General features: G+C 47.6%; 1 protein-coding gene across 1 annotated transcript in view; it reads left to right on the top strand.

Annotated features, from left to right (window-relative positions):
* Window positions 1–1,351: 1,351 nt before the first annotated feature.
* The window catches only part of cmtr2 (cap methyltransferase 2), a 228,335-nt gene continuing 207,125 nt past the window's right edge, over window positions 1,352–22,561 (top strand). Inside the window, exons 1-2 of the mRNA XM_078543920.1 lie at window positions 1,352–1,438; window positions 3,530–6,222. Of these exons, the coding sequence (XP_078400046.1) occupies window positions 3,540–5,813 (2,274 nt within the window). The 5' untranslated portion in view covers window positions 1,352–1,438; window positions 3,530–3,539 and the 3' untranslated portion in view covers window positions 5,814–6,222. The remainder of the gene's footprint in view (window positions 1,439–3,529; window positions 6,223–22,561) is intronic.

The raw sequence follows: 22,561 nt of genomic DNA, 5'->3' as shown, positions 1-22,561 counted from the left end.
GAAACTCTGAAACTCTCTCCATAAACCTCTCCACCTCTCTACCTCCATCTCCTCCTTTAAGATGCTCCTTAAAACCTACTTCATTGCCCAAACTTTCTGTCATTTGTTCTAATATCTCCTTCAATGGTTCTGCATCAAATTTTGTTCGATAATGCTCCTTTGAATCATCTTGGAACTTTTTACCATAGTAAAAGTGCTATTTAAATGCAAGTTGTTGTAATGGGAAGATTGTAGATTTAGTATCATGGAAGGGCAAAATCAAATGGGCCAACAAGCCCCCTTCATTCAAAGCTAGTTGGTTGTCTTTGGGGGAACCATCATATGGTGCAGTCTCTGGGGGACCCGTGCCAACTAGCCGGCTCGGGCGGATATGTCCCCCAGACACATACTTTGCAAGGTGGATTTCTCTGCAGTCCACCATCGATTGTGTGGTAACTCCGGGGACATCCAGTGTGGAGACTTGTCTATCAGATTCCCTAAAGGCAGTCATGTTTCTCCTATAGTTGCTCAGGCTTTTACCTGAGTGGCTTGGAGTTGGGATGGGCAACCTCTTCTGCTATTGGCAGCATTGGGCATCAGTTGGAGAGAAGTTGATCCCTGGGATGAAGGGGCTGTGCTATGATGAGCAGCTGAATAAATTGGGCTTATATTCTCTGGAGTTTAGAACAATGAGAGGCGATCCCAATGAAACCTACAAAATTCTGAAGGGACCTGATAGTTTCCAATGGTCAGGGAATCTAAAACATGGGGGGGGGACAATCTCGGGATAAGGGACTAATCATTTAGGACGGAGATGAAGAGAAATTTCTTCAATCAAAGTGTTGTGGATCTTTGGAATTCTGTATCCCAGAAGTGTGTGGATGCTCCATCATTGAATACATTTAAAGTTGCAAGAGACAGATTCTTGGTCTCTCAGGGAATTAAGGGATATGAGAATGGGTGAGAAAATAAAGTTGAAGCCCAAGATCAGCCATGATCATAGGGGCAGGCTCAATGGGCCATGTGGTCTACTCCTGCTCTTATTTCTTTTGTTCCTATGTTATTACAATCATGACACAAGATCCCACCGTTGTCAATTGTCAGCTTGAAGCCAAACCTAATGGTAGAAGTGGCTGTGGTGGTGGGGGGAGGGTGGATTTAACACTGATACTGGTTCTGTCTCTTAGGACTTTGGTGGGGTTTGATCTGTGAGTTTAAGGGGATCGGTGTGGGAGGTTGAATTTGGCGGGTACGTTTTGGGGGGTTGGGGGTATTTTGGAGGGAGTCTGACGTTTGTAAGTTGAGGTTAGTTTGTGCTGAGTGGACAGTCGGTTTGTTCCGAGTGTTTGTTTCCCCCCCGGATGGAATGTCTGTTACACACGGACCCAATAATTAACATGAGCCGGAAGCCGCCGCTGCCGGTGTCCGGGTGGCGGAGGCTCGGTGCCTTAGACTGAGGGTAAGGCTGGATCTGAGTCCCGAGACATTGGAGCCGAGGCCCGGGGCGCGGGGCTTGGCGGTCAAGCAGCTGCGACTCGCGGCTTTTTAACTGCCCGCGGCTGCTGGGGGTGCGGGGGACTGACCAGGATACCCTGCCCAAACTCCCCCCACACTCAACCCCCCACATTCCCCTCACCCCCAACCCCACCACACTCACTCCCACCCCCATCCCTACCTCACCCCCCACACTCACTCCCCCCAGCCCTCCAACTCCCCCCACACTCATAACCCACCCCCCCACATTCCCCTCACCCCCCAACCCCCCCACACTCACTCCCCCCACCTCAGCCCCCAACCCCACCACACTCAATCCCCCCACCCCACCCCCTCACTCTCACCCCCCAACCCCCCCACACTCACTCCCACCCCCATCCCTACCTCACCCCCACACTCACTCCCCCCACCTCAGCCCCCAACCCCACCACACTCAATCCCCCCACCCCACCCCCTCACTCTCACCCCCCAACCCCCCCACACTCACTCCCACCCCCATCCCTACCTCACCCCCCACATTCACTCCCCCCACCCCCCTCAGCCCTCCAACTCCCCCCACACTCACTCCCACCCCCATCCCTACCTCACCACCCACACCCCCCTCAGCCCCCAACCCCACCACACTCAATCCCCCCACCCCACCCCCCTCACTCTAATTCCCCACCCCCCCCACACTCACTCCCCCAGCCGCCCCACTCCCACACTCATTCCCACCACCCCAAACTCACCCCCCCCATCCCCGCCACACACATCCCCCCCACCCTCAAACCCCCCACACTCAATCCCCTCCACTCTCCCCCCTACCCCCCCACACTCACCCCACCCCAAACTCACCCCCCCATCCCCGCCACACACCCCCCCCACCCTCACCCGCCCCACCCCCAAACCCCCACACTCAATCCCCCCTCCACTCTCCCCCCCACACTCCCCTCCCCACACTCACCCCCCCACACACACCCCCCCACACACACCCACCCCCCACTCTCCCCCCCAAATCTTCCCCCCCACACTCTTCCCCCCCCCGCACTCTTCCCCACCCCCCCGCACTCTCCCCCACCCCCCCGCGCTCTCCCCCACCCCCCCGCCCTCTCCCCCACCCCCACCCCCCCGCGCTCTCCCCACCCCCCCCGCGCTCTCCCCCCCCCACCCCCCCTGCGCTCTCCCCACCCCACCCCCCCCACGCGCTCTCCCCACCCCACCCCACCCCCGCGCTCTCCCCACCCCACCCCCCCCCGCGCTCTCCCCACCCCACCCCCCACCGCGCTCTCCCCACCCCACCCCCCCTGCGCTCTCCCCACCCCACCCCCCCCGCGCTCTCCCCACCCCACCCCACCCCCGCGCTCTCCCCACCCCACCCCACCCCCGCACCCTCCCCCAACCCCCCCGCACTCTTCCCCCCCCCTCACCCCGCACCCGCCCCCCACCGCTGCGTATTTCCACCGGATTCCTCCCTCCGACGCCAGGATACCCTCTTCACCCCCCCACCTCTACGGGACTCACCTCCTTCCCTCAGCCCCCGGGATACACCCCAGTCCCCACCCGAGATTCCTCATCTTCCCCATCCTCCCCCCACCCCGGCATTCCCCTTCACTCCCCCACCCCTCCTAGGATTTACCCACTCTCCTCTGGGATTCCCTATCTCTTCCCCACCTCAATTCGCCCCCACCCCCTCCCCCAGCATGCCGCCCAGGGATACTCTCTCTCCCCAAGGCACTCCTCTTCTCCTCCCACTGCGATACTCCTGGGAAACTTCTCTAGCCCAGGGCACTGAGCCTCATTGTGTTGGTTACTATGTCTGAGAGTCCTGACACCTCTGTGAGGCAAAGAATCCTATAGCAGAAGTGAGACTATTGCTCTCACAAGGAGAGGGGTGGAGTGGGGAGGGTGCAGGGATTAGAGGTGTGTTGGGGGAGGGGGATGCTTGAGGTGCAGTCCAACATGGGCTGAAATTATCATGGGTGGGAGAGGATGTAAGGGTGGGAAGATTCGGTCTGAACATTGCCCCCTCCCTTTTCCTACTGGAAGTTCACATGTATTTCAATTTGTGCTCTTGCAGATCCAGTAAGATGAAGAGGTATACAAGTCGAAAACGGCCCCATGTGGAGCACATAGTGGATCTATCTGAGCTGAGCCTTCCTGTTCCTGATGAGATCAAGGAGCTTTTCAACAAAAAGTTCACCTTTCAAAAGCCGGCTGTCAAGGCCTGGTGCCTGCCTGATGTTGCTGAGGTTCATACAGGGAAGTGGCGGCAGCGCCCGAGGCTGCAGGCTCTGAAGGAATCCCTCAACAATGTGAAGAACCAACTGAGTGACAAGGAACTGGAGAAGTGGCATGAGCACACCGCTTTCACTAACCGGGCAGGGAAGGTCATCCCACATGTCAGGAGGACGATGAACGCTGAATTGTGCACGCAGGCCTGGTGCAAGTTTCACGAGATCCTGTGTACGTTTCCCTTGCTCCCGGAGGAGGCACTCGAGAACGGGGAGCTGAACTCTGTGCATCTCTGTGAGGCTCCTGGGGCATTCATTGCCAGCCTGAACCACTACCTCAAGTCCCATCACATCCCGTGTGATTGGAGTTGGGTAGCCAACACCTTGAACCCCTACCATGAAGGCAATGAGACGGGAATGATGATAATGGATGATCGACTCATTGCAGGCACGCTGCTTTGGTGGTATTTTGGCCCTGATGATACCGGGGACATCATGGCCTACAAGTATCTCAAAGGGCTATTGGAATTCACCCAGAACATGAAGAAGGTCCACCTGGTGACAGCAGATGGGAGCTTTGACTGCCAGGACAACCCTGGAGAGCAGGAAGCTCTGGTGTCCCCTTTGCACTACTGTGAGACCATCACGGCCTTAATGCTCCTCAGCCCTAAAGGCTCCTTTGTGTTGAAGATGTTCACCTTGTTTGAGCGCTCCTCGGCCTGCCTGCTCTATCTGCTGAACTGCTGCTTCCGGCAGGTCCACGTCTTCAAGCCAGGCACCAGCAAGTCGGGAAACTCTGAAGTCTATGCAGTTTGTCTTGACTATGCAGGCAAGGATGCCTTGGGAGACCACCTCGATCAGCTGATGCTGAACTTTGGACCAGATGTAGACCAGAATGCTTCGTTCACCAAGGCTGTTGTTCCGGAGTCGTTCTTGGAGCAGTTGGAGGAATGCTGCTCTTTCTTCCACAAGCGGCAGACTGAAACCATCTGGGAGAACCTCCGACTATTTGGGGAGATGAGCATGGAGGATGTCAGGCAGCTGGATGCCAAGCGGGACTGCGCTGCCAAATTCTACCTGCAGAAGTTCCGACTGCGCCGCGTGGCTCGTGACAACTGGATAGTGAAGAGGTCGCAGGCCAGCTGCAGCCGCCTCTCTGCTCACAAGAAGAAGAAACACCATTCCGGCTCATATAACGACAGGCAGGAGCTGGCCAGCCTGGCCTGGCAGGAGAGAATGCGCAAGAGCTGTCTCGGCCCTGAGGTAGAGCAGCACTGTCTGGCCATCCGGGAGGCTGACTCTGCCCTGAAGTGCGTAGAGGGTTGTGCCGACGACCACTTCTGGTACATTTTGGAAGGCAGGAGACTGAGCAGGCTGGCCAGCTCTCCGTTCTGCGATGTGGAGCTGCTGCAGAATATGGCGGAGGCAATGCTGGAGTGCAGGACAGCAAATAGGGAGGTTGTGCTCCATTGCAACTCCTGCAGACTTTTTTCTGAAAATCTGGTGTTGTCTGAACTCGCCGCCTTTGTGGCGGAGCAACAAGAGGAATTGTGTGTCCATGACGGCGAGCCGGTGGATTGCCTTGTGATTGGAAGCCCTGAAGTCTTCTCCCACCTGAAGCAGTCCAGCAATATCCGGCTCTTGCCCTGTGAGGCTGTGCCCCCGCCACCCAATCAGTGCACCATGTGTCATGATGGAGAGCTTGGGTACCAGCAGTGGCTGCTTGGTGCTGTGCTCCATGCTGTGACAAACTGTAGCGAAGGTGGCGCACTCGTTCTCCCCATCCTCTCATCCTTCACCCGCTTTACAGCCAACCTGATATTCGTGCTGCAGCACTGCTTCCGAGCTCTGGACTTTGTTTGCCCCACCTCGTCAGATGCGCTGGGAACCCTTGCCATCTTACTGTGCGCTGGTTTTCGCCGTCCATCAGAGACAGTCTTGGTGTTTTTGGAGAAGCTGAGCAAGCACGTGTGTCAGCTGCAGGAGTCAGAATCAGAGCAGCCCCTGCAGGTCCTGCAGTTTGTGCCCATGGATCTCTTGCTGAGGGGACCTCTGCTGGAGTTCCTCAGCGCACTCAATACCGCCATCGCAAAGCAGAGGCTTCACCTGCTCATCCAGGTCACAACATAAACCAGCGATGTCCCATCAGAAACTGTATGGCATTGTCCAATCAACTGGAGTCACACCAAGTGCTGTCCAATCAGCAGGCACAAAGGTTGCAGCAGCATTTGCAGCAATTTGATAGCTCCCAAGTACAGAGATTCACCTGAAAGAATTAGACCTGCTCCGCGTGAGTGGTGGAAGGAGTGAGTACTTGACGTAGTCCATCAAGGTTCATCTCTCCATTGTAGATATCTGAATTTAATCATGGCCCCAAGCAAGGGGCTTAGATAATCGGACCGCCAGGGGAAAGTTTGAACAGTGCCGTTTCGAGCCTCCGATGAGTTTGGTGCCTTGCAGTCACTTTGGGAAATTTGTCTAAGGTGGTGCAGATTGTGGGATTGTTGCTGACAGAACTGACTGGAGGCGGTGTTACCCAGTGATGAAGCTCATTGATGTTCAGGTTAAGGGTCGATGATCAAAAATGGTGTTGAACATATTCAAAAATTCTTTCCCACTATCATATTTGTGTATGGAGGACCATTTAACACTTGGCTCCAAGCCCAGAGGTCATGTGTGAGGAGTAATGGTGTTTTCGGCAGGGACTATCTGCGAGCTTGCTGGCCATGGCAGGCTGCTTTACAAATCAAATTTCTTTTTTTGAGGCTGTGCTGGGGTGTTGGTATAGAGCTGTCACCAGGTGTTTCATGCAGCTTTATAAGGTTTACTGCTGAACATCTGCTTCCCTTACTTTCTTATTTTCTGCACCTTGATTCTCTTCCTCCTATTGTCTTGGCCAAGCTTTCCCATGCTGCGCAGTGAGGGTGAAGCTGCCACTGAGTATACAGAAATCCTGGCACCATTGATACAAACAGGACCTGTGGTAGTTGTGGATAATGGCCACATTCGGCATTGATTGTTGTGTTTAGGGACCAGTACTCCACGGAAACCAAATGATCATTCAGAGCTATGGCTGCTGGAGTCAGGAGGAGAGAGAGCGAGCTGTGTTCCCCTTTCCTAAGCATGTTGAATTCCCTATTCTTAACAATTTACCTAAACCTCTAACCACAGAATGTGTAGCTCTTCTGAGTTAGGATTTAGCTGCTAGTAAGGGGCAGAATTTTTCAAATCTCCAGTACTACCAAGTTCAAACAGGGTAGACCAGAGAGTCAGAAATAGGAGCAGAAGCAGAACTGAGAGTGGACTTGGCTCGTGGGCTGAGGTTGGACTCTCTCATGTCTTTCTGCATTTCAGGTGAATGTAATTCACTGCTCAGTATCCCTGTCTTTCAGCATTCGCCCCTTGGCCCAGTTGGTGCCCACATCAGTCTGTTCTGTAGCCATTTTTTGAGGCTGCTCCCTGGTGACTGACAGAGCGTTTGCTCATTGTGGCAGTGGGTTGCCTAGTCACCATGTCACTGCCAGCTCAAATTTGGAGATCCTTGTGAACCAGACTGCACTTTGTTTTTCCTCCTCATTTCTCCACCTTTCCCTGCTGACCACCCAGTCTCTGTACCTGCCTGCTGCCTTTTCATTCTAAAGCTACCTGTTGTAAAATGACAATCTCGCTCCACCAATCTCCTTTTGGAAAAATCAGAACAACGACCCTCAGCGTCGATTGCTCAAACCCACTGTTCATAAAGGCAAGATGCCAGAGGGACTGTGGTACTGTGAGCTGCAACACGGCAACAGAGGCCGGGCGGGCGAGGGGCCGGGCGGGCGAGGGGCCGGGCGGGCGAATGGCCTCGTGGCTGAGGAGCCGGGCGAGCAAATGTCACGCGGCTGAGGGGCTGGGCAGGTGATGGGCTGGGCGGCCGAGGGGCTGGACGAGTGAATGGCCATGCGGCCGAGGGGCTGGGCGGCCGAGGGGCTGGGCGGCCGAGGGGCTGGGCGGCCAAGGAGCCGGGCGAGCAATGGGCTGGGCAAGTGAATGGCCGAGGGGCTGGGCGAGCGAATAGACACGCGGCTGGGCGGGCAAATGGCCAAGGGGCTGGGCGAGTGAATGGCCATGCGGCCGAGGGGCTGGGCGGCCGAGGGGCTGGGCGGACAAGAGGCCGGGCGAGCGATGGGCTGGGCGAGTGAATGACCGAGGGGCCGGGCGAGCGAATAGACACGCGGCTGAGGGGCTGGGCGGGCGAATGACCGAGGGGCCGGGCGAGCGAATAGATACGCGGCTAAGGGGCTGGGTGGGCGAGCGTTGGGCTGGGTGAGTGAATGGCCGAGGGGCCGGGCGAGCGAGTAGACACACGGCTGAGGGGCTGGGCGAGCGAATGGCCACGCGGCCGAGGGGCTGAGCGGGTGAGGGGCCGAGCGAGTGAATGGCCGAGGGGCCGGGCAGGCGGGCGAGGGGCTGGGCGGGCGAATGGCCAAGGGGCTGGGCGGGCGAATGGCCACGCGGCCGAGGGGCTGGGCGGGCGAATGGCCACGCGGCCGAGGGGCTGGGCGGGCGAATGGCCACACGGCCGAGGGGCCGGACGGGCGAGGGGCCACGCGGCCGAGTGGAGGAGGGTGATGACAAGATAGGTATTTTAAACCACCATATGACAGATGAGCAGTGTCCCATTCTGGTGCCAGTTCTTCCTCTTTGTATGGTGTTGGTAAAGAATAGTTTAAGAAGCAGGTGAGGCCTTTCCCTGCGCCTGTCTATAAAACCGATTCAGTAATGCCTTAGAGGGACGTTTATCCCATTGTCTCTTGGTCTTTCTGAAGGTGCCAACTTTTCCCAGGCTACATTGCCACAGGCATCAGCTCCCCACCAGCACCTTGTCCCTGCACCCCCATGGTCCTGCACCCCCATGGACCTGCACCCCCATGGACCTGCACCCCCATGGCCATTCGTTCACCCCCCCCCCCCCCCCCCCCCCAACTAATCTATGTGGCCATCCACCAGCCCAGCCCCCTGTCCATGTGGCCATTCACCCATATATATGTCCAAATGTGTTAGTGACTAGTTTTTTGTTTTAAACTTCCATGTTTGGGTGCCCCACACAGCACTGAAGGGGTAAGAATCGCATACGCACATCTCCAGGATAAATCCTGCTGATCTTTGCTTCCTGTGGCGGCATTGGCTCACACTTCCCTTTTCATCCACAAGAACAGTGGCAAACAACAGTGACCAGTTACATTTAAATTCTTTATTTATATAACTTGTGTAAATTGTGTATTTTACAGGAAGAATATTTAATGCTTTGATTCCATCTTAATATGTTTGGAATAGCAGGCGTCTGGCTGCAGAAGTGTGCAGTGTTACTGAAGAATGTAAAGGGAAAGGTCAGCCAGGGATCTCGGACTGAATTCTCTTTTTGCACCATCTTTCTGACTATGCGAACATATGTAACACCCGGAGGGCTCCTTTTGCAATACTAGCATAATACTCCACACCACATAGAATTTCTCCTGCACTCTTCAATGCTGCAGTTTGCCATAGAATATCGCGCCAAAGGAGGAGAATTTTACACAAATGCATTAGGCAGTTCCCTACTAGCTGCAGTATAATCTCAGAAAGAGCGTCATAGAACTGGGACGTAGCCACATTTAAGCATCCAGTTAATGACTTGGGTCTGGGAGTCAGTTGGTCGGTTAGTGACGGGGTCCTGGAGTCTGTCAGCTGGTTAGTTGTAGCTGCACAATGCTAACCTATGGTATTTTGTGGAACTTTTAAACAAAACTTGTAGGTAGTTCAATTATGGATTTGGAAGCATAGTAATTTCTCATGCTGCAGTCCAGATGTATTGTGCGAGTTGTTTGAGGTAATATGTTGCAGAGATGTTAGCCTCAGACTATAGGACATTGTTAGCTTTAGGTGTAACAAACTGTGCCCTTCAATTAAAAACAGAAAATGCTGAATGTATACAGCAGGCCTGGCAGCATTTGTGGCGAGAGAGAGTTAGCGTTTCAGCTCAATTATCTGATTGTGTTATAAGATGGAAGGGGAGAACTTGGTGTAACATCTTTGCTTGAGCATGACACTCTTAACATTGACAGAAATAGTCCATGGATGCAGAAAGATACAGGACAGAAGGAGGCCATTTGGCCCATTGTACCTGTGCTGACTCTTAGAAAAAGCGATCTATTCAGTCTCACTGCTTTGCTTTTTCCCATAGTATTTATCCTGTCATAAACCCCTAGGTTCCTGAACCTAAACAGACAAATGTACCTATTCAATTTTTTTTTTTCAAAAACTTTTCCCTCTAAGAAAAAGTGACTAATTACTGGACCAGGTGACAGAGCTCAATATTCCTGGGAGGGTGTTGCAATCTGGGTGAGGATGGAAAAGGGTGATTTATTTGGATGTCTTGTGTTGAGAGCCTGTCTGTGGGTGGGTACAATGCCTGTTTATATGTTGACTGCAGGAGGAGTGCAGTTGAGGTGTGAATTTTAGAAATTCTGTCCTGTTGCCATATTCTTTGTGAGTGAAGAAGAAGCCCTGGTTTGCTGTGCGTGGTATTCTTGTTGTTGTACAGGTTCTGGAAAAAAAAAGTTTATTTTTGTTCAATGTGTAGCTCAGGATTGAAAAGGTGCACTTTATTTTCTTACACTCATCCTTTGAAGCAAAAAGAAACAGAAATCTAAGAGCTGGGGATCATGACTTTCTTTTGTACCTGATTTTGGTTTTGATATTGACTTAGTTAGGACTTGGAGATTATCTCTCTATTGAAATCAATCAAGATCAGTGATTAATGTTTGAGATAAATAAGTGTAAGCACTTTTTTGTATGGGGAACAATTAAAGGTTGTCAAATCAACACAATATGTATTTGTTTTTCTTTCTGTTCCAACAACTGCATTAACTGGTTAAATCTATGAGAACATTTTGGTGAATATTGTTTTCATCATATTGAGGGATGGCACAGCTATGAAATGAAACTATTCCCATGTCTAACATTCCTAGGGCATATACAGCATGGGTTTAGATACAGAGTAAAGCTCCCTCCACATTGTCCCCATCTAACACTCCCAGGACAGGTACAGCACAGGGTTAGATACAGAATAAAGCTCTCTCTACACTGTCCCCATCAAACATTTCTAGGGGAGATCTACCTCAGAAGGTTGTTCCCTGTCTCATCACTAGGACTGCAGTGAGGGAATGATTGCCAATTTGATAGACAGTTTTGCTTAGTGTGCTTGGGTGCAGTAAGAACTGGAGTATGTAAGTGTCTAAACTCAGTTCATGTTGCCACTGGCAGCAAACCGAGGAGGTCTTCACCCCATCAGTGAACTGGATTGGATCCCTAACCTAGAATCCGTTCTGTGTCCTCGCACAATCAAAGCTGGGGCTAGGTGCAACAGCAATGCAGAGCCATGTTTCTTCATTGCTCTGTCACATGCAGCAGGAGCACAGCACATTTTTTTATTAGGGTCTCAAAGACTGTCACAGCATCATTTCCCTGCCCCCTGATAACCATATTCTATAAATTATAAAAGATTCATGTAGCGTACCACATTTCAAAAGTGTCCATTACAACAAAAATGTTATGCTTTTCTGATTCCCTTTACTGTCCACTCCCACCATTCAAACAGTTCTGTTATCTCTAGCAACTCAGTACCATACGACAGCCACAAGCATCTGTCCATCTTTTTCTATGTGTGTCTATTTATTTCTGTGTAATATATTTCTGTGTGAAGATAAGATGTATCAAAGTGTGGAGACAAGTCAAGAGAGGAAGGTGTGAATATGGGAAATGATAAACACCATAACAGAGAGTACAAATCTAAGAGTACATCAGATAAGACTAGATATTACAAAAATAATAAAAGGACAAAACTTAAGGTTCTGTATCTGAATGCACGTAGCATTCAAAACAAAACAGACAAACTGATAGTGCAAATAGAGATAAATAAGTACGATCTAATAGCCATTACAGAGACATGGCTGGAAGATTACATAGATTTGGACCTGAATGTTGAGGGGTATGTAACATTTAGGAAGGACAGGAAGCTAGGAGAAAGTGGAGGGGTGGCTCTGTTAATTAAAGATGATATTAGCACAACAGAGAGGGATGGCCTAAATTCAGGAAACCAGGTTATAGAAGTGGTTTGGGTAGAGATGAGGAATGATAAAGGTAAGAAGTCAACTTGTGGGAGTGGTGTACGGGCCCCTAACAGTAATCACACAGAAGGATGGGGTATGAAAGAAGAAATAAGGAGAGCTTGTCAGAAAGGTAGTGTGATTATCATGGGGGATTTTAATCTACAGAAAGACTAGAAAAATAAGATGGGCAAAGGAAGCCTAGATGAGGAATTCATAGAATGTTTTTGCGATGATTTTTTAGAACTGCATGTTCTGGAGTTAACCAGGGACCAGGCTGTATGAGACCAGGTGTTGAGCAACAAAATAGGATTGATTAATGACCTCATAGTGAAGGCGCTCCTAGGTAGCAGTGATCATAATATGATTGAATTTTATATTCAGTTTGAGGGAGAGAAGAATGGGTCCAAGATTAATATTTTAAACTTAAATATGGGCAATTATGTGGGCATGAAAGCAGTGCTAGCTAAAGTGAACTGGCAAATTAGGCTAAGGGATAGATGCAGTGGCAAACATTTAAAGGGATATTTCAGATTACACAGAATAGACATTCCAATGAGAAAGAAAAAAATCCAAGGAGAAGACCCAACATCTGTGGCTAACTAAAACAGCTACAGATAGTATCAAGCCTAAAGAAAAAGCATATAATTGCACAAAGATGATTGGCAGGTCAGAAGATTGGACGGAATATGAAAAACAGCAAAGAATGACTAAAAGCTTAATGAAGGAAAATAAAGTAATGAGAGAAAGCTAGCCAGAAATATAAAGGTGGATGGTAAGAGCTTTTATAAGTATTTTAAAAAGAAAAGAGTTAACAAAGTGAGTGTTGGTCCTGCAGAAAGTGAGTCTGGGGAATTAATAATGGAAAATAAGGAGATGACTGGTGAATTGAACAAGTATTTTGCATCGGTCTTCACTATAGAGGATGCAAGTAATATCCTAGAAATATCTGTAAATCAGGAATTACAAGGGAGGGAAGAACTCAGGAAAATTACAATCACTAGGGAAGAGTGGTACTCAGCAAATAGTTGGAATTGCAGGTTGAAAAGTCCCCAGGTCCTAATGGGTTTCATCCTAGGGTCTTAAAATAAGTGGCTACTGAGATAGTTGATGCGTTAGTTTTAATTTTCTAAAATTCACTAGGTTCAGGGAAGGTTCCATTAGACTAGAAAATAGTTAATGTAATTCCTTTATTCAAAAAGGGAGGGAGATAGAAAGCAGGAAACCACAGGCCAGTTGGCTTAACATCTGTCATAGGGAAGATGTTAGAAGCTATTATTAAAGACATTATAGCGGGGCCACTTAGAAAAATTCAAGGTAATCAGGCAGAGTCAACATGGTTTTGTGAAAGGGAAATCATGTTTAACCAATTTATTGGAGTTCTTTGAAGAAAAATGGGATAGATTTTGAACAGATCTAGCATCAAGACTGGGCATCCATGAGGTGCTGTGGGCCATCATCAACATCAGAACTGTACTCAACTGCATCTGTAACCTCATGGCCCAGCATATCTCCCACTCTCCCATTACCACCAAGCCAGGGGATCAACCCTGGTTCAATGAAGAGTGCAGGAGCAGCACAAGGCACACTTGAAAATGAGGTGACAACCTGGAGAAGCTGCAACACAGGACTACTTGTGTGCCAAACAGCATAAGCAGCAAGTGATAGACAGAGCTAAGCGATTCCTAAGCCATTGGATCAGATCTAAGCTTTACAGTACTGCCACATCCATTTGTGATTGATGGTGGACAACTAAACAACTCACTGGAGGAGGATATCCACATCTTCAATGATGGGGAAGCCCCGCACATCAGTGCAAAAGATAAGGCTAAAGCATTCACAACAATCTTCAGCCAGAAGTGTCGAGTTGATGATCCATCTCGGCCTCATCTGGAGGTCGGCAGCATCACAGATGCCAGTCTTCAGCCAATTCAATTCACTCCACGTGATATTAAGAAAGGGCTGAAGGCACTGGATACTGCAAAGGCTATGGGCCCTGACAATATTCCAGCAATAGTACTGAAGACTTCTACTCCAGAACTTGCCATGCATGCCCCTAGCCAAGCTGTTCCAGTACAGCTACAACATTGGCATCTATCCGGCAATGTGGAAAATTGCCCAAGTACGTCCTGTACACAAAAAGCAGGACAAATCCAACCCAGCCAATTACTGCCCCATCAGTCTACTCTCAATCATCAGTAAAGTTATGGAAGGGGTCATAAACAGTGCTATCAAGCAGCGCTAGCTTAGAAATAACCTGCTCACTGACGCTCGGTTTGGGTTCCACCAGGGTCACTCAGCTCCTGACCTCATTACATGGTTCATTGGTTCAAACACGGACAAAAGAGCTGAACTCCCGAGGTGAGGTGAGAGTGACTGCCCTTGACATCAAGGCAGCATTTGACCGAGTGTGGATTCAAGGAGCTTGAGCAAAACTGGATTCACTCTCCACTGGTTGGAGTCATGCCTAGCACAAAAGATGATGGTTGTGGTTTTTAGAGGTCGGTCATCTCAGCTCCAGGACATCACTGCAGGAGTTCCTCAGGGTAGTGTCCTAGGCCCAGCCATCTTCAGCTGCTTCATCAATGACCTTCCTTACATCATAAGGTCAGTAGTGGGGATGTTCGCTGATGATTGCACAATGTTAAGCATCATCCGCAACTCCTCAGATATTGAAGTAATTCATGTCCAAATGCAGCAGACCTGGACAATATCCAGGTTTGGCCTAACAAGTGGCAAGTAACATTTGCACCACACAAGTGCCAGGCAATGACCATCTCTAACAAGAGAGAGTCTAACCATCACCCCTTGATGTTCAATGGCATTGCCATCACTGAATCCCCCACTATCAACATCCTGGGGGCTTACCATTGACCAGAAACTGAACTAGACTAATCATATAAATGTGGCTACAAGAACAGAGACTGTGAATTCTGTGGCAAACACCTCACCTCCTGACTCCCCAAAGCCTATCCACCATCTACAAGGCACAAGTCAGGAGTGTGATAGAATAACTCCCACCTGCCTGGATGAATGCAGCTCCCACAACACTCAAGAAGCTTGACACCATCCAGGGCAAAGCAGCCCGCTTGATTGGCACCATATCCACAAATATTCACTCCCTCCACCACCGACACATAGTAGCAGCAGTGTGTACCATCTACAAGATGCACTGCAGAAACTCACTAAGGCTCCTTAGGCAGCACCTTCCAAACACATGACCGTTAACATCTAGAAGAACAAGGGCAGCAGATACATGGGAACATCACCACTTGGAAGCTTCCCTTCAAGCCACTCACTATCCTGACTTGGAAATATATTGCCGTTCCTTAACTTTCTCTGCGTCAAAATCCTGCAACTTCCTCCCTAACAGCACTGTGGATGTACCTGCACCACAGGGACTGTACCAGTTCAAGAAGGCAGCTCACCATCAGCTTTTCATGGACAATTAGGAATGGGCAATAAATGCTGCCCTAGCCAGTGAAGCCCACATCCCGTAAAGGAGTAAAAAATTGTAATATGTGCTGTGGATAAAGGGGAACTGGTTGATGTACTATAATTAGATTTTCAGAAGGCATTTGATAAGGTGTCACATCAAAGGTTAATACAGAAAATTAATGCTCATGGTTTAGGGGGTAACCACAGGGATCATGCGAACATATAAATTAGGAGCAGAAGTAGACACTTGGCCCCTCGAGCCTGCACTGCCATTCAATAAGGTCATGGCTGATCTGATTGTAACCTCCTGCCCACACCCAATAACCTTTCACCCCCTTGTTTATCAAGAGTTTATCTATCTCTGCCTTAAAAGTATTCAAAGATTTTGCTTCCGCCAACTTTTGAGGAAGGGAGTTCCAAAACTCATTACCCTATGAGAGAAAAAGTTTCTCATCATCTCTGTCTTAAACAGGTGACCCCTTATTTTACAATTTTTATAAATGATTTGGATGAAGATACTGCAGGTATGGTTACTAAATTTGCTGATGACACAAAGTAGGTAGGAAAGTAAGTTGTGACATAAGGAGGCTACAAAAGGATATAGATAGGTTAGATGAGTGGGCAGAGATCTGGCAAATGGAATATAATGTAGGAAAATGTGAAATTGTCCATTTTGGCAGGAATAATAAAAAAGAAGCATTTATCTAAATGGCGAGAAATTGCAGAGTTCTGAGATGCAGAGGGATCTGGGTGTCCTAATGCATGAATCACAGAACGTTAGTGTGCAGGTACAGCAAGTAATTAGCAAAGCTAATAGAATGTTATCATTGATTGCAAGGGGAATTGAATACAAGAGTAGGAGGTTATGCTTCAGTTATACAGGACTTTGGTGAGACCAAATCTGGAGTACTGTGTACAGCATTGGTCTCTTTTTTTAAGGAAGGATGTAAATACATTAGCAGCAGTTCAGAGGAGGTTTACTAGACCAATACCTGGAATGGGTGGGTTGTCTTATGAGGAAAGGTTGGACAGACTAGTCTTGCATCCGCTGGAGTTTAGAAGAGTAAGAGGCGACTTGATTGAAACATAAGATCCTGAGGGGGCTTGACAGGGTTGATGTAGAGAGGATGTTTCCCCTTGTGGGAGATCTAGAACTAGAGGTCACTGTTTAAAAGCAAGGGGTCCCCCATTTAAGACAGAGATGAAGAATTGTTTTTTCCTCTCAGAGGGTTGTGAGTCTGTGGAATTTTCTTCCTCAAAAGGCATGGAGGCAGAGTCTTTGAGTCTTTTTTAAGGCAGAGCAAGATATATTCTTGATAAGCAAGGGGGTGAAAGCTTATCAGGGGTAGGCAGGAATGTGGAGTTGAGGTTAAAATCAGATCAGTCATGGTGCTATTGAACAGTGGAACAGGCTTGAAGGGCCAAATGGCCTAGTCCTGCTCCTAATTTGTATGTTTGTGTGTCTGTAGGCATGTCTGTTGAATGTTAGTGTAGATCTCTGTGTACTTGTTTATGTGCTTGCATATTTGTGCATAAGTAGGTGTGTGTGTCTGCATTTGTCTTTGTGGGGAGCATGCACATTTCTGTATTTGTGTTTGTGGGTGTGTGTATTTATGGTGTGTGCCTGTGTCAGTGTGTGTCTGAGGGTGCAATGTGTGCTTCTGCATTCTTATATGTGGAGGGTGTTTATGTTTCTGTATTTGTATATGTGGGAAAATGTGCACACAGTTCTGTATTTCTGTATGTGAAGGGTGTATGTGTTTCTGTATTTCTGTGTGTGTCTGTATTTTTGTGTATGTTTGTTTCATTGGATGTATCTCCACATGAGGCCATCATCTCTATTTCCCATTCTCTTCTTTTCCCTCTACCCTTCTCTCCTGCAGTCATACCTTATTTCATTTCTCCCCTGTTGGGTACTCAGCTCCTCTAAATCCCTACCCCAATCCTTCTGCACTCCTTATCCTTCCTATTTTCCCACCACAGTCCCAAGCTTGATTCCCTCTTATATAAACCTGCAGCTTGCCTCTCTGACTCTCATGGCATTCTCCAAGGGGCCCTTTGGGGGTCTTGTCACTGCCACCTTACCAGCAGCAGCTCTAACTGCCTCATCCTACCCTCTATCTGACTGCCCTGCCCAGTACACTGGCTGGAGACTAAACTTTCCAACTTCCTCATACCAGTCACTGCCCCAAGCACTGAAATAATGGACTCTTGCACTGGATCAATTACTGCCCCTCTCTGTATATTCCTCCAGAATGTCCTTTCAATTGTGAATTGTACTTACAGTTGATGATTGCATCGACATTGTGGACTTGAAAGAAACTTGGCTGATGGGCGATGACACCTTTCCTCGTAATGAAGCTTCCCTGCCTTCTACCACTGGTCTTGTTCAAACCACCATGATGTGGCTCTTATCACCAAATCTCACTCTGTCCCCCTACTGCCCAGTACCTTTCCCTCCTCTGAGCATCTCACCTCGTTTCATCCCTCTCAACTGTAGTTTAAGATCCTTGTTCTTTGCTGCCCACTTTGATATCTTAATTGCTTTTCTCCCTTAGCCTCTGCACCAGGAAATGTCTCTTCCTCGGTGATTTCAATCTCCATCTCTATTTATCATGCTCCCTCTCCTCTGAGTCCACTGTCCTCTTATTCTCCGTAAATCTCTCCCTCCATGTAAACTCCCCAACCCATATTCGCAACTCTCCCCTCACTGCTGACCTTGCCTTCTCATGTGATCTCTCCCATCCTGTCAGTCAATCGCAGATAAGGTCATCTCTGATCACTTCCTCATATTGTTTTCGACATACATTGTCCCTTCCTCTCCCAACCCGACTTCTTTCTGTGTTCCCCACTGAAAAAAAATCTCTCTCCCAAATTACTTACAACTGCATTTTCAAAATCCCACTGTTTAGTTTTGGCCTTCCATTCACCATGATGATTCTATAGCTGCGATATGCTCAACAACACCCTGACCTCCACTTTTGATGCATATGCCACTAGAGAACAGAATGCTGTTATCACAAGCTGTTCCAGATTGCATATCTTTCTCTGTCTAATTAGTTAATGTATCATGTCTAAACTGTTGCTTCTTAATAAACTATCTTAAAATAACATACGAATAGTTGACTGCCACTGCCTATTTAGGTATCTGTGGGCCACAATCCAGAAGTCTTACAACTGGTATCAGAAGTGGGATCTACAGTAGTCGAGGTTGGTTTGGGATTTGATAAACAACAGTTTTAGATTGTAGTTAAACATATGGTGTTGTTATTAAATGGAGCCAGGAGTCACAGTGGCATATGATGGGGAACGATGGATTTGGAGTTTGACTGAGAAAACAAGTGAGCCTGGAGTGAGGGAGATATTGGGATTTGATTACCTTTCTAAAAAGGAAAGGTGAAGTTGGAAAAGTTCTAGAATAAATTGGTCTATGGTGTATGTGTGTTTGTCTTACAGATAAATAAAAAGTATAAGGGGTTAAGGGGTCAGTAAGTTAAAAAAGAGATTGACCAGTTCGATCAGTTCTGCTGCGAACAGGAAACACATGACAGATTACGCTATACAAGGTGAAAAATTAGACCGAACACTGAAATCCACAAGGGCTGAAGTGGCTCTGGAGAAGCCGCGTGAATCTTTCTTTTCAGAGTTAAACAGGGACCGAGGAGTTTCCAAAGCAGAGTTGGAAAGCAATGATTTAAAACAAATTCCTGCTACATGCTCCCTAGAATCAAAACAAGAGATGGATCAGGACACTCACGAGGTCCTAGTTAGCATCAAACAGCTCCCTACCAAATGCCCGAGTGTATTTGCTGACAGATCTGGCTCCTGCCCCACCATCACCCAAGACCCTTACCCCAACCCTATGAATTTGGCAGCAATTTGCCCACCTGAGAGTGTACCATACATTCGAGTCAAGTCATTGCTAAAGCAGGGTGTTGTTCGAAAATATCAAAGATTCAATAAAATTGGGTTCAAGGAAGAAGCTAAAATGTTTAAAATTCAAAGGATACACTTTACTGACTTTAATTTAAACTGCGAGGTTCTGTTTAGGAAAAAACTTTTTAAGTTGTACCAGTTTACAACTGGGTTGTTCCCAAAATATAAAGACAAGCCTGGAGTTTGGCAGCAGTCCAATTTGAACTTTTCAAAACCATGAGTTAACAGAACTGCTAGAATTCAAATTGCAGACATGGTTACTGACTATTTCTTTCAAATTTGATTACGCAGCAAATATCAGAAATTGAAAATTGTTTTAAAGGAGCGGAAGGATAAACAAAGATGGGAAGGATTCAGCTTCTTTTGTAGAATCTGTGAGGCTATCGTGTTGACTTTTTTTAGGAAGTTGCTGACTCTTACAAAATGCTAACAAGTTTTCAAAATAATTGTGATTTAACATAGGCCAGAATCTTCTGCTTGGGCGTGGGCCCCGCACGCTGATGCATAAAACGATGTGCGGTGACATCAGGCGTGCGCCCCGACATCATCACGCATCATTCCGATCTTCAGTTCGGCGGGCACGCAGCCGAACTGTCAAAGGCCTGTTAAGGCCATTAATGAAATAATTAAAATAATGGTCAGGGCTGCCCATCAAAGCTTAAGGTTGGTGGGCAGGCGAAGAGCCCAGGCGGCCTTCACATTTTTCATGGAACCTCATCCACGGGTGGTATGAGGTTTCATGAAGGGTTTATTAATTAAATAAAATGTTTTATCAACATTCATAAACATGTCCCAGCTCATGTGACAATGTCACATGAGGGGAAATGTCTGAATAATTTTCTTTTTTCTATTTTCCAATGTTTTATTGTGAAATTAATCTCCCTGAGGCAGCTCCGTGCCTCAGGGAGATTTCTGCACTCCTTTGCGCACACATGCGCGAAAGAGAGCAGGCCCTGACTCTGCCTCCTCCTCCCCCCGCCCGCACAGGTAGCGCTAAGTGCCTCTGGGTGTGCGTCACGTTGGGCAGGTCTTAATTGGCCCTCCCGTGTAAAATGGTGGCACGCATTCGATCACAGGCGGCGATCGGCCTCGCGCCTGCTCCCAACCGTTGGGGAGGAAATTCTCTCCGTAAAATTTGGCGGAAGTTGAAGACAAAAGAATTTAACAAAACAAGTTTAAAATAGAGTTTGGTTCCTGATCCAAGAAGTTTTTTTTAAAAATTACATAAAGTGACGCAATTGCATGCCAAGATATTTCCGCCCACCCCATCACTCAAAACAAGCTGCAGTGTTAACACTTTCTGGTGACAGCTACTTCTGTTTTCCAAAAAAAATCATCACACAACCTTTGGATTTCTAAATGTACATTGGGCATTATTAGAGTTTAAGTTTCTAAATTTACAGATATGATTGGACATGTTAACCCATGGGCTCCTGGCCAGAGCCACAATGGATTGTTAGTGTTTTTTTAACTGGGTGATGATGGTCTCCAGCTCCAAGTGAACACAGCAGTTTTGAAAATTAAAGCACAGCAAAAAGACTTAACTTTTCTGGTACTTGGCCTTCACCATTCAGGCCGTGCGTCACTATTTATTATGTTTCGGGACAAAATATTTGAGTATGGGAGACATGGAAGTCACCTCTAAACTGATGGCAAATGCTTTTCCCGCTGATGCAAAACCCCCATTTAAAACCATCAAACCTGTTTCTGAAATTGGAATTAATAAATAACTGGACATGAGTTGCTATTTCAAGCATTCAAAGGGAAATTTACCTGACATTTAAGGGGATAAGCAAATTCTAATCTTCCCTAAAAAAGCTAATGGACAAACAGGCTAGGTGGTTCTCAGTATCAGAAAAAATAAATTAAAAAAGTTTGCTTTTAGAAGAAATAAATTGAACGCTGACAAAATCTGTCAGCCAACAACACTGCTATTTTGGATTTGGGATAATTTTAAAATTAAAAACAGTCAGGCAATAAGGATATTTCCTTCTCAAAGTGGGGGAGCTGTAAGAAATTGGGGTCTTGAAAAAACAGATATTTTCTGCATAATATAAAACCCCCTAAAATGCTTTCTAAAAAAGCAACAATTTTTAAACAGTCCATGGGAACAGGCAAGGTCACTTAGTTCATGTTGTCATTCTTAAGTTAACTTGGCATCCAATGCAATTGTTTAGAAAGAATCGTGATATGACCCACAGCAGGATGTAAACTAAAAAGCTGACCTCAAGCAGGGTGACACACAAGGAGGGTGATAACGATCCTGACGTTTGGAGTACCTGTCCTGTATCCATTGGTCAGAATAGTCAGATAGATGATTGACACTGGGTAAGCTACCAACTCCCCAAACAAAGGTATATACATTGGTATCATACTGATGGTAATGGGCTGAGGTGCTGCTGAGGTGGCAGTGTTCGTTGGGCAGCTGCTTCTTCAGATGGAAGATGGACCAGAGGAGGAGGAGGAAGATCGAGAGTTTCCTAACACTTCGACTAGAGAGCAGAATGCTGTTATCACAAGCTGTTACCGGTCATATATTTTTCTCTGTCTAATTAGTTAATGTATCATATCTAAACTGTTGCTTCTTAATAAACTCAATAATCTATCTTAAAATTACATACAAATAGTCAACTGCCTATTTAGGTATCTGTGGGGCCGAATCCAGAAATCTTACCTCACTACCTTTCTCAACCCTCCCATGTCTGTAAATTATCTGACTGCTTATCTGACACCCAATACCGGATGAACAGAAGTTTCCTGCAACTAAATATTGGGAAGACTGAAAGTATTGTCTTTCGTCTGCGCTACAAACTCCGTTCCCTGATCACCATCTCTCTCTGGCAACTGTCTGAGACTGAACTAGAGCGTTCGCAACCTTAGTGTCCTATTTAATACTGAGATGAGCTTCCGACCACATATCCACCATCTCCAAGACTGCCCACTGACATAACTTCATCAGTCACCACCCCTGCCTCAGCTTGTCTGCTGCTGAAATCCTCATCCTTGCCCTTGTTACCTCTGAACTTGAGGATTATAATGATCTCCTATCTCCATCTCCACCCTCCATAAATTTGAACTCATCCAAAACTCTGCTGTCAGTATCCAAACTCACACCCAGTCCCGTTCACCCCTCTGCCTGTTGCCTACATTGGCTCCCGGTCCTGTAACACTTTGATTTTAAAATTCTCACCCTTGTTTTCAAATTTCTTCATACCTCACCTCTCGCTAGCTCTGTAACCTCTTCATTTTGGTAGGAAGAGCATGGAGAGACATTATAAGATAAAGGGTACAATTCTAATTGGGGGTGCAGGATCAGAGCAGCCTGGGTGTTTATGTGCATAAATCACTGAAGGTGGCAGGACAGGTCGAGAACACAAT

The sequence above is a fragment of the Cetorhinus maximus genome, chromosome 6, assembly GCF_964194155.1.
Source record: "Cetorhinus maximus chromosome 6, sCetMax3.hap1.1, whole genome shotgun sequence".
Lineage (NCBI taxonomy): Eukaryota > Metazoa > Chordata > Chondrichthyes > Lamniformes > Cetorhinidae > Cetorhinus > Cetorhinus maximus.
The sequence above is the reverse complement of the archived record's forward strand: the minus strand, read 5'-3'. Positions and strand labels throughout refer to the sequence as shown.